At 52.8% G+C, this 15,005-nt stretch overlaps 1 protein-coding gene across 3 annotated transcripts in view; it reads right to left on the bottom strand.

The window, feature by feature from the left end:
* Src (SRC proto-oncogene, non-receptor tyrosine kinase) overlaps positions 1-15,005 on the bottom strand; it is a 49,721-nt gene that overhangs the window by 14,468 nt on the left and 20,248 nt on the right. For all 3 annotated transcript variants that reach the window (XR_002821022.1, XM_023714830.1, XM_023714831.1), the window contains exons 2-4: positions 7,648-7,805; positions 6,285-6,542; positions 5,351-5,450 (exon numbers count right to left, since the gene is read on the bottom strand). Coding sequence is in view for 2 of the 3 variants with exons in the window: in XM_023714830.1 (XP_023570598.1) it covers positions 5,351-5,450; positions 6,285-6,534 (350 nt within the window). In the remaining variant the exon portion in view is untranslated. The remainder of the gene's footprint in view (positions 1-5,350; positions 5,451-6,284; positions 6,543-7,647; positions 7,806-15,005) is intronic.

The raw sequence follows: 15,005 nt of genomic DNA, 5'->3' as shown, positions 1-15,005 counted from the left end.
AAAAAAAAAAAAATGTAGGCACCAGCCCAAAAACTATAGTAGCAATGCTCGCCTCTGTCACAAGTCACAGGTCACACCTAAAGGTCCTTAGCCGGAAACTGCAGACCTTCTTCTGCAGCCTATCCATGTGCAAGGGGAAACTGAGGCCAGAGGGGGCTAGGACTTGCCCAAAGTCACACAGTGAGACATGGAGAGGGGGATGAGGTGGCAGAGCTCCGGGCCCAGGGCACTTCTGTGCTAAGTGCCCCACGAGGAAGAGGTGGCAGGATCAGGGCAGGAGGGATACCCAGCCAGTTTGGGTCCCTGGGCCTGGGTGTGGGGGAGGGTGGAAGTACCTTTGCAGCCATCTGAATGTGAACCAGGTCTGGCTGGAGCGGGGGTCCAGAAACAGAGGAGGGAGGAGCAAGCGAGAGCCCGACAGGAGAAAAGAGGCAGAGATGGGGGTGGTGAGAGGCAGCGTGGCAGAAAGAGCCAAGAGAGAGCAGGAGAGCCAGGCGGAGCTGGGGGAGGGGACAAAGGGGCAGCCACAGAGGCCTCACATCCAAAGCAACCAACGGGGACAGGAGAGGGTCCGTGGGGAGTGAGGCAGTGACACCGGGCAGGGAAGCCTGGGGACTGGGTTCAGCCCCTCCCATTCCCCTTATACAGATGAGAAGACTGAGGCCAGGGAAGTAAAGACCTCGGTTCAAGGTCACACAGCCAGGCGACAAGCAGTGGGGCTGGCCGACTTGCTGAGCTGTCTCCATCGAGGATCCTGAGAAGACAGCAACACCGACCCAAGCCCAGGGAGAGGTCCTTGACTGCAACCACGCAGTCTGAACTGGAACCCTGCCACATCCCTTCTTTCTAGTTCTGAATGCCCCAGCCATATTCTTCAGCCTTCTTTTTTTTTTTTTTTTTTTTTTTTTTTTTTTTTGCCAGTCCAGCCCACCCTGTGGGCGGGGCTGGCAAGGCATGTGGTGCTGGGGATCAAACCATGGTCCCCTGTACCTGCCTAAGCTTGCCTACACTGCTTAGGCATAGACTGCTGAACTATCTCACCAGCCCCTTCATCCCATTTTAAAGATGGAGATGTTGAGGCTGAGAGAGAACAGGACCTGCCAGAGGCCAGTGAAACCCCAGGCAGGTCACTGTGCGGTTGGTTGGGGCTGGGCCAGAGAGCGGGAGCTCTGGTTGGAGCCAGGCCAAAGGGGTTCAACAGAGGCTGTGGAATGGGACAACTGTACACACTGAGGCAGGTGCAAGCTTCCCCAGGGCCCAGAGAGAAGCCCTGGCATGCTCGAGTCTCCCTCCAACCCTCTCTGTGCACCCACTGGGGCATCTGCATTCCTTTCTGTCCTCTTTCACCCTCAAACCCATCTTGCAAGGGAAGAAGCAAGGCCCTGGCCCTTGGCTGAGGAAATTATGGCTCCGAGAGGTGGAAGAAGCAGCCACAAACCACCAATTTCTTTGTAAAGCTGGGGAAACTGAGGCACAGCGCCAGGCAACGACCTGCCCAAAGCTACAAAGCAAAGACTAAAATCACAAAGCACAGCTTTCTGAGAGCTCTCAGGCCAAAGACTTTATTGCCAATGGAGAAAATAAGGCACAGGGAAGGGAATGGTTTGCCCAAAGCTGCACAGCAATCAATGGCAGAGCGAGGGTGAGAAGAGGACCCCTGAGCGCACAGGGCAGACACGCAGCCACCCCAAGCCTCATAGTGGAGAACACCCTCAGAGAAGCCAGTGCTGATGGAGGCAGCGGGCAGTGGGGTGGGGCAGGGAACAGGCCATACCAGGACCATGCCAGTGCCTGAGGTCACAGGCTTTAAAATAAGGCAGCAGGACAAAGCCAGAGTCTGTAATCTGCCCAGCTTCTGGGATGTCCAGCCACCCAGCAAGCAGAGTATCTGTTTGACCCAGCAAGGCTGGAGAGGCAGGTGGGCACTCGGGGTTCACCACCCAGGGTCACAGGGCAGGGCAGGGCGGGCATGATAGCAGTCTTACTACATGACCACCACCTGGGCTGGACGCCAGGCTGCCCAAGCTGTATCAGCTCACTTGCTGCCTGCGTAACCTCAGCCCCGCACACCGTGCCCCAGACTAGCCCCTCATCCTTGTGTCCAGTCCTTGTGGACCACGTGTGTGGCCACTCTGCAACCTGGGACATGACAGCAGTTTGAGTAGTGACATCTCCTGTCTATAGGACAGGAATGGTAGCTTCTCACCAAAGAGGTGAAAGGGGAGCGGGCCCAGTAAAGAGGAGGTGCTAACAGGCATGAGGTGTTAATAGCACAACTTGGCAGAGAAATAAATAAAACCACTAAATCTGCGTGTCTGTGGTGCCTCCCTACCCTGCAAGTCCGCTTTTAAAACCAGAACAGCACAGTTCCAGCCCCAAGAAGGCTTTGCTGTGTGACCTTGACAAAGTAACACACCCTCTCTGGGTCTTAGTTTCCTTGCCTGTAGGGAGGAAGTAATTTTCACAGAATCCCCTGCAGGCAAAGTGGGTGAACAGCACAGCCTGTCTTCCCAAGCCAAGACCCTGGGAGGGTTGAGCCGGCCTCAGGTGCCCGAGAGCTGCCTCTGCCATGGGCCAGCCCTGCTCTCACACAAGTGGTCCTGCCTGTCCCAGATGGCTCCAATCAGGCAGGAAGAAGGGGAAAAAGGGACCACACCTCCCCTGTCTGATCCCTCACCTGCCACCCATGGCCAGGACAGAGTCCCTAGCCTGAAACCTTACACCCCAGCTACTACTCACTAGCTGGGGGACCTCATCTTTCTGAGCCTCAGGATCCTCTTTTTGGACCCTAATTCTGTGTCTAGTCCTTGTGGACCATAGGTGTGGCTGGTCTGGAGCCTGGGACACGATGGCAGGTTGAGTAGCAAAATTAACACTCAGGCTGTTGAGGCTGGTCAGAGATGCACTTTGGGACCTGCAGCCATAGTCAGTGTGACCCCAGGCAGGGGCCAGGCAGTCCTGGCCTGGGCACACGGTCAGTGAGTGAGAAGGGTGAGGCCAAGCTGGTCTGGAGAGAAGCACAACAACAGGGCGCTTGGCAGCCCTGACATCCTGAGGTGCCCCTGCCAGGCTGCCCAGGGAAGGAAAAGCCGCTGGCCTATAGTGCCTGGCAACAGCTGCTGGAAAGCTCCCCAGGCATGCTGCAGAGGGCTGGGTGGCAGGGGCATTGGGCTGTTGGACCCTACACCCCAGGGACCTCCTCATGCTCAGGGCCACTCAGCACCCAGGATGCCCGTGTCCACGCTATAGGGCAGCAAGAGCCACACAGCAGACTCCTCGCTGTGGACACCAACACCCTGGCCAAACCCAAACAACAGCCAGGCCCACCCCCCCACGCTTTGCACCACTACACAGCGCTGGCCCCACACAGGGCCCTGGAAAGGCCTTCATGTATTATGGGCTGGGGCCCCACCATGGGGCCAACACGGGACCCTAAGCAACACTGCAGGGACAGCACCATGGTCCCTGGGGTGGGTGTGGGACCCAACACCTGTGTTAGAATGGCCACCTTCCCCTGAGCCCCATACCAAATCCTTTGCCTCACCTTTGCTCTGCTGCCAGCCCCAGCTCTGCCCATCAACTAGAGGGTGGATGAACACCGTCAGAAGGGCTCAGAAGGTGCCTCCACCCCACGCACCCTATGGCCCCCCTCCACTGCATCAGGGACCCTCAGCCAGATTCTGGGCTGCAGGAGGAAAGAGGAAAGGGGCCAGGCAGAGGAGGGACGTGTCATTTTGCCAGTGACAGAGGCAGAGTCAAAGTCCCTAAGCCCTTCCTGCCCCACACCTTCATTCCAGCTATGGCCCAGGCCCAGCCTGGCTCCTGGCAGAGCTGCCTAGCACTTCCGTCATTATCCCACACACCCTCCCTGCATGGCCTTTCCCTCTTCTGGGGTGCTAGATGGATCACAGGTCAGAGAGTCGGCCATCCCACCCGCGCCTCCGCTTCGAGTTGCATGACCTTAGACAAGTCATTTCACCTCTCAGGCCTCCATTTCTTCATCTGTAAAATGCAGTAGGTAAGAGGTCCCTTTTCTCAGGACTCTCACAACACATAAATAAAATTATTCAACTTAAAGTGCTTGGCACAGGGGCTGGCTCACACTCAGGGCAAAATACAACCATTTCATTGAATTCAATCAGGCACCCTGAAAGCCAGGCAGCAGGTGACATGGGGACCCTGGGATGAGGTGGATGAGAGAATAGCTTTCAGGAGCTCCCAATCTGGGGGTCACTAGAAGACAGGTGGGACAAGAAGAGAATGGAGCCACAGTCAGGCCCTGACACAGTGGGGCAGAGGGGGTGCCTGGGAAGTCCTCTCACCCCAGAGAGCAGCCTGGGGAGGGGAGAGAACCGCTGCTCAAGTTCCAACCCTGGCCTTGTTACTTGGCAGCCATGTGACCTTGGACAAGGACCATTCACAACTCTGAGCCTCAGTTTCCTCATTTGCAACATGTGGGTAGCCCCCCCCCAACACTACTAGCCTGTAGGAATTACAGAAAGGAGCAAACAGGAGGAGAATACAGTGAAGGTGACTGGCACAACACCTGGCACCTCTGTTCCCTTTTGCCCCACAGAGAAGGCAGTCCTGCACTGGATCCTGAGGAATGAATAGGAGTTCACCAGGCAGATGGGAAGAAGGGTGCTCCAGGCAGAACAAACACCATGCACAGGGGAAGAGGTACAAACAGGCAAGGCACGCTCAGTGATGGGGGAAATGGGACGCCTTGAGGACACACGGGAGGACTCGCCTCCGTCCTCCAGAGACTCCTGGCTTGCACAGCCTGGAGGTCAGCCCCTGGCTCTGCGCCTCCCCCACCACCACCACCTGCAGACACCCTCACTGTCCTTCCCTAGAGGCCCCAAATCCCCCTCGCAGTTCCTGTGGTCACCCCAGAGGGCACAGAGCAGCTAGGGGAGGCCCTGTGTGCAGCTGACGCTCAATGTGGGCTGACAGGTCCAGGAGGACATGTGAGGTGAGCAGTGGGGAGGGAGGGGCTGGTGAAACTGGGGGTGCGGGATTATCTTGAGAAGCCTGGGGTGGTGGTAGCAGCCAGGGAGCAGAGAGCATGGCAGGAACCCGGGTGGAGGACGCACATGCAGACAGCACCCCAAGCCCCCGCAAAGCCGCCACCCGGCCCGCCGCCCACGCGGCGCGTACACACCTGACGTCCACTTTCCTCCTGAGGGCCAGCGAGAAAGAATCAGAGAAGGAGGCGCTGAGAGCGGGCAGAGGAGCTGGCCAGAGCGCAGGAGCCACACCGCCCCCTGCTGGCAGCTGCGCGCGGCGGGCGGGACCCCATTCCCCACACTGCGAAGTCCCCTGCGGGGTCCCCAGAAGGGGCACTCACGTGTTATTGACAATCTGGAGCCGCTCCCCTTTCTTGAAGGACAGATCGGTCTCTGTTCGGGACTCGTAGTCATAGAGGGCCACAAAGGTGGTCACCCCACCTGCGGGAAGCCGTGGGGTGTCAGGAGGGCGGAGGGGACGCCGCACCTGGGGCGTGGGGTCGTTCTGTCACCCGCCAGTGCCCCACGGAGAAGGACATATGTACTGGAGCGCCACTGCTGCTGTTGGTCTCGCCTGAACAACCAGGCGACTCCCCTGAGGGCAGGGATCTCTCGTCCCTGTCCCCAGAGCCCCGCACACAGTAGGTGCTCACAAGAGCCGGTGGGGCGCTGGGGAAGCGGGACTTCACTCCAAAAGGGTCTCCCGCCCGCTTCAGGGTATGTAAACCTGGCTGCAGGTACCCTCCGTCCCTCTTGCTAAGTGACACGCTGCCACGCAGCCCTCAGCACCCAAGAGCCCTTTTCCTTCACCAGGGCTTCCTCCTCCAAATGCCCTGCAGGCCGCGGCCGCAAGTGCTCGGCACACCAGGGCTCCACAGCTGTGTCCCGGGCAAAACGCACGGTGTGCCGGAGGGGCTCCTAGTCCGAGGGTTTCTGTGCCTCGGTGGGGCCGTACCCCGCGCGAGCGCGTTCTGAGCAGGTCCGCGCGCAGCCCCTCCGGCGCGCGTCTGGCCTGGCGCGCGCGTCCTGCCGCGAACGTGGCCTCGCGCGCCTGCGCTCGTGCGCGCGGCCGGGCCGCGGTACCGCGAGGCGCCAGCAGAGGGCGCAGAGGCCGAACAAAGCCCGGCCCCGGGTGTCGGCCGCGGCGGGTTCCGCGCCGCCCTTCCCTCCCGCCTTCTGCCGCGGACCCAGTGGTGCTCTGCGCGCGCCCTTCTCGGTGCACAGCTCCCCCACCCCCGGCCACGACGCAGGGACCCTTGGCGAGGGGTCACTGACCGGCCAGCGGCCCCGCGCGTTGCGGGGAGGTGACTGTGTCGGAGGAGTTGAAGCCCCCGAAGAGCTTCGGCTCGGCGGCGGCAGGGGCGAAGGCGGCGGCGGGCCCGCGGTGGCCGTCGGCCGAGGCCGGCTTGCTGGGCGTCTGAGAGGCGGGGAAGGCACCGCCGCCCGGGCCGTGGGCGCTGTCGGGCGGCTCCAGGCTGCGCCGCCGCGGGCCGGCGTCCTTGGGCTTGCTCTTGTTGCTGCCCATGGTCCTGGCTGGGGACAGAGGATCAAGGTGTGAGGCAGGGATTCAGGGCTTCCCGGTTCACTCAACAGGCAAGAAAACTAAGGTGCCGAGAGGGGCCTGGCCTTTCCAGGCCTCGGTTTCCTTATCTGTCAAATAAGCCTACAGATGGCACCTGTAAGGGGCTTCCGTGGGCCTGGCACCGGCATAGAAGGAAAACGTGGTTATGCGAGGCCCTGACCTCCTCCACCTCACCTTGAGTCAGTTTTCAGGCCCTTGGAGACAAGGACACTGAGTCATGTCTGTATTCCCAGCACTGGCACACAGGAGAGACTTGCTGCAGGTTTCAACAATGTATATGACCGATGGAAATGGTCTGACACTGGCAGAAAGATGCCGGAAGTGGGGCAGCAGTAGGGCAGGAGGTGCAACCACAAGGCGTTTGCACACACTATTCCCACTGCTGAAAATGTGCTTTCCTGATTCACCAGGGGAACTCAGGCCTCCTTCAGTTCTCAGCCCAAAAGTCACCCCCAAGCTGGGCACATCTGTAATCCCAGCACTCAGGGCAGAAGGATCACAAGTTTGAGCACGGTCAGAGCAAATTAGCAACTTCATGAGATCCTGTCTCGAAATAAAAATAAAAATTAAAAAAAGGCTGGGGTTATAGCTCAGTAAGAAGGCCCTGGTTTCAATCTCCAGCACCACACCAAAAAAAAGTCGCCTTTAAAGGAAGGCTTCCCCAGATCCTATCACTGGGTTAAGTCCCCCAGCTTTGTGGGTCTCCTTGACTGCAGATGGCCCCAATTTTTAATTCCTGGGATTATATGACTTTTGTCATGAGCTTCTGTCCTGCGTTCACTGTCATGTGCTCACAGTGTTTAGCACAAAATGTGGCACAGAACATATGCTTAATATAACAGTTGAATGAATGAATGAATGAATGAACAATGAGTGATCAAGTGACAATTCAAGAGTTCAGAGATACCTCAACCAGAAACCTGGGAGTCCCAGAGACCCGGAAAGGACGGGAATCAAGATGAGCACTTGCCCATGACACCCACAGCCCTGCCATGCCCCTGCATGCCCCCTCCACACCCACCTCAGCAGCGCCCCAACCCAAGGCTGTCACCTCACCTGGTGGAAGGCAGTGCTGTCCCAGAGGCTCTGGGAAGCAGCCTGGAGTCTTGGCACAAACACCAGGTATGGGTTTGGACTAAAGACCCTGTTCCACCTCTCCCTGCTGTGTGTTGGTAGGCAAGTCACTTTCCCTCTCTGGGCCTCGGCATCCTCATCTGCAAAGCAGGAATAAAGCAGATAGACTTCTCAGGGCTATGAACATAGAATTACAACATTCTCAGAGCTGGGTCACTTATTGCCAGGCCCTGCTGGGCGGCCCTGGAGCCTCCCAGACCACATCTCGGAGCAGGGGCCAGGCAGGGGCCCACACAGCAGACAGGGGTGGGCTCTGGAGCCAGATTCCCCAGATCCAGGGCCCTGCTCCGCTCCTAATTAGCTGTGCAACCTCAGGCCTCCCTCCTGCCCCATTTCCTCCTGGGTGACTAGTAGGGGAGTTGTGACAACTAGGTGAGGTAGTGCAGGTCCCTGACATGGCCCTAGGGTGCCAGACACACCAAACATGGTCCTGGGTGCTCTGAAATGCTGATGGCCCTGAGAACTTCCTCTGAGCACCCAGGAATGGGACAAGTCCATCCTCCGCACAGCCCACTGTGCCACCCCTGCCTGTAGACCTCTGCCACTCACCCCCAGGGTGCTCGACTGCACACTGGGGGTGTGGCCCACACTGTGTGAGGACATTGTGGCCTTTGAACTCTCTAGGGACAGTCTGGCTCAAAGAATGTGGGGCTGGGGACACCTGGGAAGATCATCAGGGCCTTCAGAGGGTCAGGCCAATCAGCCTGGGGACAGTGACTGCAAAGCCAGTTTCCATGGTAACCCATCCTAACCAGATCAGGGTGCCCATCAGAAAGCCTGGGTCCCCAGAAACCTGCCAGCCAGGTTACCCATAACTAAAGGCTAGAGGAGGTCACACCCTCACCCACTCCCCATCACAGCTCCCTGGCAGGGAGTATGGAAACTATGATCATTCAGAGTGGACTTGGCTGGGGCGTGGCCCGGTGCTCGCCTGGCAGGCACAAAGCTCTCTGTTCCGACCCCAGAGTCCCCCTCACACACACACACACAGGAGTGGATTCTACAGACTAAAGGAAGATACAAAGAAGAACAAGCTGCCTGTGACCTACCCTTGAAGTCAGCCACCAAATTCTAAGGGTTTGAGTGCAGGATATAAACAGAACTGATCCATCTAGCACCCTGAATAGAGCTCTCCACGAGTAGGACTAGGTCAGATCTAGCTCCAGGCCTCCAGCAGCCAAGCTGAACCTGGAACCCTGGGCAGGGCTCTGGGAACATTTGCAGGACGGCACAGATGTATAACTTGCATCCTGCCCTGCCCCTGCAATGCCACACCGTGGAGATCATGCATCGTTCTGTGGTACACAAACATTTCCTAAACCTAGAACTACTGTTCCTTGCTCTGAGCACTTTGCAGATATTAATGCACCAAATCCTCATGATAATCTAGGAGGTACATATAATAGTATCCTTATTTTATTGATGAGGAAACTGAAGACTTGCAAGAGACCGTCCTCAGGGAGCTCAGACCTCTGCTCTTTCCAGGAGGAGGTGGGAGGGGTCTGTGGTCTCCCAGTTGGCCCAAATGCAGTCACCATGACTTGCCCATTTCAGGAAAGCTACACCGCCATCTCTTCCACCATCTGTACACTCCCAAGCAGAGGCAGATGGTGATGGGGGGCACGGGTGCCTGAGGTTCCTGGAGGAAGGCAGCCCCTCTCTTCCCAGAGCTGCTGCTGAGCACAGGCTTAGACTCCTCCCTGGACAGAGGCTGCATGGCCGCAAGACACAGGGACCCGGATTTGGTCCTGTACCTCTCCTCTGCACCCCCAGGCTTCCGGGACCACAGATCCTGACCTGACTTAGCATCTCTCCGGGCACAGACTCAGCCACTGCACAGGGCTCACCCTGCTTGGGTGGTAACTCGCCAAGGGTCTGCAGAGCACCTTCTGTGAGCTGGGCCTTACATTGGGCTCTGCCCACAGGGAACACTGAGGGCACTCCAAAACCCCTCTACCCAACCCTATCCTCCCAGCTGTATGCTTCAGGCCAGGGCTTGGTGTCTTCCTTGGTGCCTTGCCCTCCTGCAGACAACCAGGAACAACCCTTGTTAACACTCTTCATGGAGAACAAGTAATAACCTAAGTGTCCAATAGAGGGGGAATGGACAAGTATATGGTGGCTGGGTTACCCAAGGGATACCTGTGCAGCTATTAGGAAGCAGAGCTTTACACTGTGGCACACACCCGTAATCCCCGCTACTGGGAGGCTGAGGCAGAAGGATCATACATTTGAGGCTAGTCTGGGCAACTTGGCAAGTCTCGGACTCAAAATAAAATTTTTTAAAAAGGGGACTGAGGTTATGGCTTACTGACAGAGCTCTTGCCTAGCATGCGCAAGGCCCTCAGTTTCATCCTTAGTACAAAAAGAGGAGGAAGAGAAGGAAATGAAGAACCAGAGCTCCAAGTAGCATGGGAAGATGCTCACGACCCATGAAACACACATGAAAGATAGCAGTGAAGCACCTTCTCTGGGCATCACAGACCCTCAGTTTCCTTATCTGGAAAATGGGGACAGAATGCTACCTACATCGCAGGGTTGGGAGATGATTAAATGAGATAACACATACAGTGGGCCTAGTGTGCCAGGCGCACAGCAAATGTGTGCTACTTTTACTCCTGCAAAGAAAGCTGGTGTGCGTGTGTGTGTGTGTGTGTGTGTGGACATGCACGTGTGCGCGCGCGCGTGCGCGCGCACACACACACACACACACACACACACATGCAGTGCAAGACTAGAGAAAGTTCTGGAAGGATTCCAAACCCTTCACAATGTTTTATCCAAGAGGCGTAGGATGGGGAGAGGAATCCCATTTTTTTACTTTATAGCCTGTATCAACTGACATTTGGAAATTACTTTGTCATGATTTTTTTTTAATGAGACTTTTAAAAAGCAGTGGAAGGCTTCCCATCAACCCCAGAGAGGAGGCCTAACCTGCTCTCCTGGCAGCACCTGGCCCTGCAGCCCGCGCGGCTGCCCTCACCTCCCCATGCAAGCGGGTCCACCTGTCCTTCACACACTGAAGTCCCCTCCCCCTCCTGAGTCCGGGAGGCAGCAGCCGTGCTGTGCACTGGAGGCTCCGGTACGCCTGGGACCAAGTCTGCAGGTGCAGAACTTATAGCTACGGCTTCCTGGGCAAGCAGCTCGGCCTCTCCGCTTTCTCCTCTCTAACCAGGGATAGCACGAACTATTATCAAGTGCAGGGGAGTCCACGCACCAGGCCAAGAACAAGTACTCAATCACCAGCACACAATGTGCTTTACTGCTGTCCCTGTCCCTGCAGAGGACAGGAGGAGCAAGGCAAGGGGATGCAAAAGGAGGTGGCGGGGCCTTGAATGCCAAGCACAAGCTGAGCTGGCCCAGAAACATAAGAAAGTAGACTACTGCTCCCCTCACCGTATAGGTGGGACCCAGCTTCAGAACAGCCAGAAACTCCCCCGCCATGCAGCAGGTGAGTGCTCCAGAGCTGGGTGCCCAACGTTCAGGAGGGTGGCCTCAGGCTGCACCTCAGCAGGCCACACTGGTGGCCCCCTGCCCCGAGCAATATACCGGTGACAGCCACTTCAGACCTTCCCCAGAAGTGGAAGGACCAAGGAGGAGCCGGAATGACTGGCGCAGACATGAGCACCAGCCCAGTCTTCTCCCCAGTTGGGCTTTTTGTGGGGAGAACATGGAGTGATATTTGAAAAGTGCCTGCCTGTAGGGAATACTCAGTAAATGCCAGGGGTTAGTACATTTCTAGGGAGAAATGTCCCCTCTTCTAATCACTCTCTCACCTAGCCGAAGGCCTTCCAAAGCCCTCCTGCAGGCCAAGCCTGTGTGTGGCCCTGCCGGACCCCTCTGGCTGAAGTGATTAAGACCCTTCCCAGAGAAGCAGCCCAGAAAAGCCCGGCCGGTTGCTAGGAGCTGAAGGTGTGTCCCTTTGAAATCCAAACATTGAAGTCCTAATTCCTAGTGGCACTTGAGGCCAAGGCTTTGGGAGGTAATGAGATCTAAGGGTGGTGTCCTCAGGGTGGGATTAGAGCCCTCATGAGAAGAGGCAGCCCCCGGAGCTCACCGGCTCTCTGCCCCAGGAGGACACAGCTAGAAGACGCCCCCCTCATCAGACTCATCTGCCAGTGCCCTGACCCCGGATGTTAGAGTGCCCTGACTCCATAACTTAGAGAGGTAAGCAGGGGTTTTGTTGTTGCTGTTTGCAAAGCTTTTAATTAATCTGTTTCTAAGTGATTCATAAAAATTGTATGTATTTATGAGATACCGTGTGATGTTTCCACACATGGTGGTTGTTTTGTTTTCTTGTTGCAGTGCTGGGGATTAAATTCAGGCTAGGCCAACACTCTACCACTGCACCACACCCCCAGTCCTAGGTAATGTTTAAATCAGATTATCTAACTCCTCAAACATCTATTACTCCTTGATGGTGAAAACATCCAAGATATTCCCTTCAGGCCTTTTGTTTTTATTTTTTTGCAGTGCTGGGATCAAAGCCAGGACCTCATGCATACTAGGCAAGTGCTCTACCACTGAACTACACCCCAGCGCTCCAAACATTTTGAAATAGAAAGGACGTCACTGTGCTGTACAGTCCCCTCACTACTCAGTGGAGCACTAGAATTTCTTAGTTTTATCTAGCTATAATTTAGTATGTGCTCATCGACCTACATGTCTGGTGTTTAAACTACCCAACAGGTTATATGCAGCAGCCAGAAGGGACTCAGATACACATGGACTAGCTAATTTCACTCTCAGATATTTGCCAATCCAATTAGTTTAGGAACGGAGGAAAAAGCAAACAGAATTAGAAAAGGGAACATAAGAGTATCAACAGTTACAGACATTGTAGATTTGGATCGGGGAAATCTGAGGGAATCTACTGGAAAACTATTAAACAAAAAGCAAGCTAAGTGGCAGGTAATTAAAATGATATCCAAAACTCAATAATACCAATTGCAATCAGAAAATGAAATGAAATAAAGAAGAAAATGAAATGAAAGTATCAAATGTTCCTAAATCAATCTAAAAGTTGAACTTGATCCCAATAAAAACCTCAACAAAAGGTTGTTTTTTTTTTGTTTTTTTTGTTTTTTTTTAAAAACAAGACAAATTAATTTAAAATCTGTAGGTAGGGCTGGGAAGATAGTTCAGTTGTCTAAGCACCTGCCTGGCAAGAGCTACCACCATGTTCGAGCCCTGAGACCCCATGCCATGCTGGCCATGGAAATAGGGCATGATGGCGCATGCCTATAATCCCAGTGCTGGGGAGGCTGAGACAGGAGGATCACTACAACCCTGAGCTGCACAGTGAGACCTTGTACCAAATAAATAAATGAAAAGATTAAGTAAGTAAGTAAATAAATAAATAAATAAATAAATAAATAAATAAATAAAATAAAATCTGTAAGTAAAAGTATGTGGATAAAAACAGCCAGGAAGAGCCAAGGGTATAGCTAGGTGGCACAATGCCTGCTTGGCAAGTGTGAGATTGTGAGTTCAATTCCCGGTACAAAAAAAAAAAAAAATCCAAGAACTCCTAAAAAGAAGAGTGATGACAGGGAAACAGACCAAGAACATAATGAGACTGTCTATAAAGTGGGCATAACTAAAAGTATGTGATATCAGTACATAAGTAATCAACCAACAGAACAGTGAGGTCTAAAACCTGTCCCCAAAATATGGGAACTTAATATATAATGAAGGTGGCACTTTATATCAGTGAAGAAAAGGTAGATTTATTTTTTAAATGGAGTTGGGACCAAAGATTTGCCATCAGAAAACAAGACTGGGTCTCAGTCATACTCCATATGCCAATAAATTCCAAATCAATCAGATTTAAGTCACAAAAAAACCTGAAACTATCCCACTCTAAAAGGAGGAGAGGGCCAGGGAGATGGCTCAGTGGAATAAGCGCTTCCCTGGCAAGCACAAGGGCCTGAGTCCAATCCCCAGTTCCACAAAAAAATAAATAAATAAATAAATGGAGGCGAATAGAATAAAGTATCTAATCTTAAAATGGGTGAAGCAACTCTAAACATAATATAAAACCTAGAAATCTCTATCAGTGACATCACATACCCTTTTATGTTATTTTGAGGCAGAATCTTCCTATATTGCCCAGGTTAGCCTTGAACTTAGGATTCTTTTGCCTCAGCTTCCCTAGTTCTAGAGTTCCACTCATGTACCATATCACCTGTCAGAAATCATTTTTAAAATGATGAATCAGTCTATATAATTCAAAAATGTTTTCATGACTCTGTAAACAAGACAAATATCTGCAGCTCATATGATAGACAAAAAGTTTTTAAATATACAGAAAGCTCCCACAAAATAAGAAAAGTGATCACAAGTAGTTTACTGGAAAAGCAAAATAAATATCTCCTGAATGTATGGCAAAATAACCAATCTCACTTGTAAGTGTAAATTAAAACTACACAAGCCACCCAACAACAGCATTTTTCCAAGTGCTCCTGGAACATTCTCCAAAATAGACCATATGCCATGCCTTAGAACGAAACTCAATAAATGTAAAAGGAATGAAATCATGCAAACTATGTTTCTAACCACAATGGAATAAAATTAAAATACTTCCCAATGACCAACGAGTCAATGACAAAAATCATACACACAAAATCGCTGGTGTAGTCATGCGTGTCTGTAATCCTAGCTCTCTGGAAGGCTGAGGCAGGAGGATCACAAGTTCAAGCCCTGTCTGGGCAATATAACAAGCCCCTTTCTCAAAATTGAAAAAAGTAAAATGGGTTGGGGATGTAGCTTAGTGTAAAAGCTTTAAATTGAATCCTCAGTACCACAAAGAGAAAAAGGAAAGGAGGGAGGGGAAAGAGGGGAAGAAGAAAATGAAATTAGAAAATACTTTGAGATGCAAATGAAAACATATCAAAAAAGAATGCAAAAAGAAATAAATGTGTAGCTGTAAATGCTTATATTAAAAAAGAAGTATCTCAAATCAATAATTTAGCAAATCAAGAACAAACTATAAGTAAAAAGAATAAAAATTAAAGTAAAAATTAATGAACAAGAAAAACAATAGAGGAAAAAACCAACAAAACCCAAGAGTAATTCTTGTAAAAGATAAAGAAAATTGACCAAAGTTTAGCTGGACTGAATAAGAAAAAAAAATCAAATTATTAATATTAGGAAAACAGAAATAAAGATGATAGTAAGGGAACACTAGGTACAATTATGCCAACAAATTGGGTAAGTTGAACAAAATGGGTGAATCCCTGGAAAAACACAAACTACCAAAACAAAAAAGAAATAGAAAA

The sequence above is a fragment of the Octodon degus genome, unplaced genomic scaffold, assembly GCF_000260255.1.
Source record: "Octodon degus isolate 3935 unplaced genomic scaffold, OctDeg1.0 scaffold00037, whole genome shotgun sequence".
Lineage (NCBI taxonomy): Eukaryota > Metazoa > Chordata > Mammalia > Rodentia > Octodontidae > Octodon > Octodon degus.
Note: the sequence above shows the minus strand (reverse complement) of the source record. Positions and strands in the feature narration are given on the sequence as shown.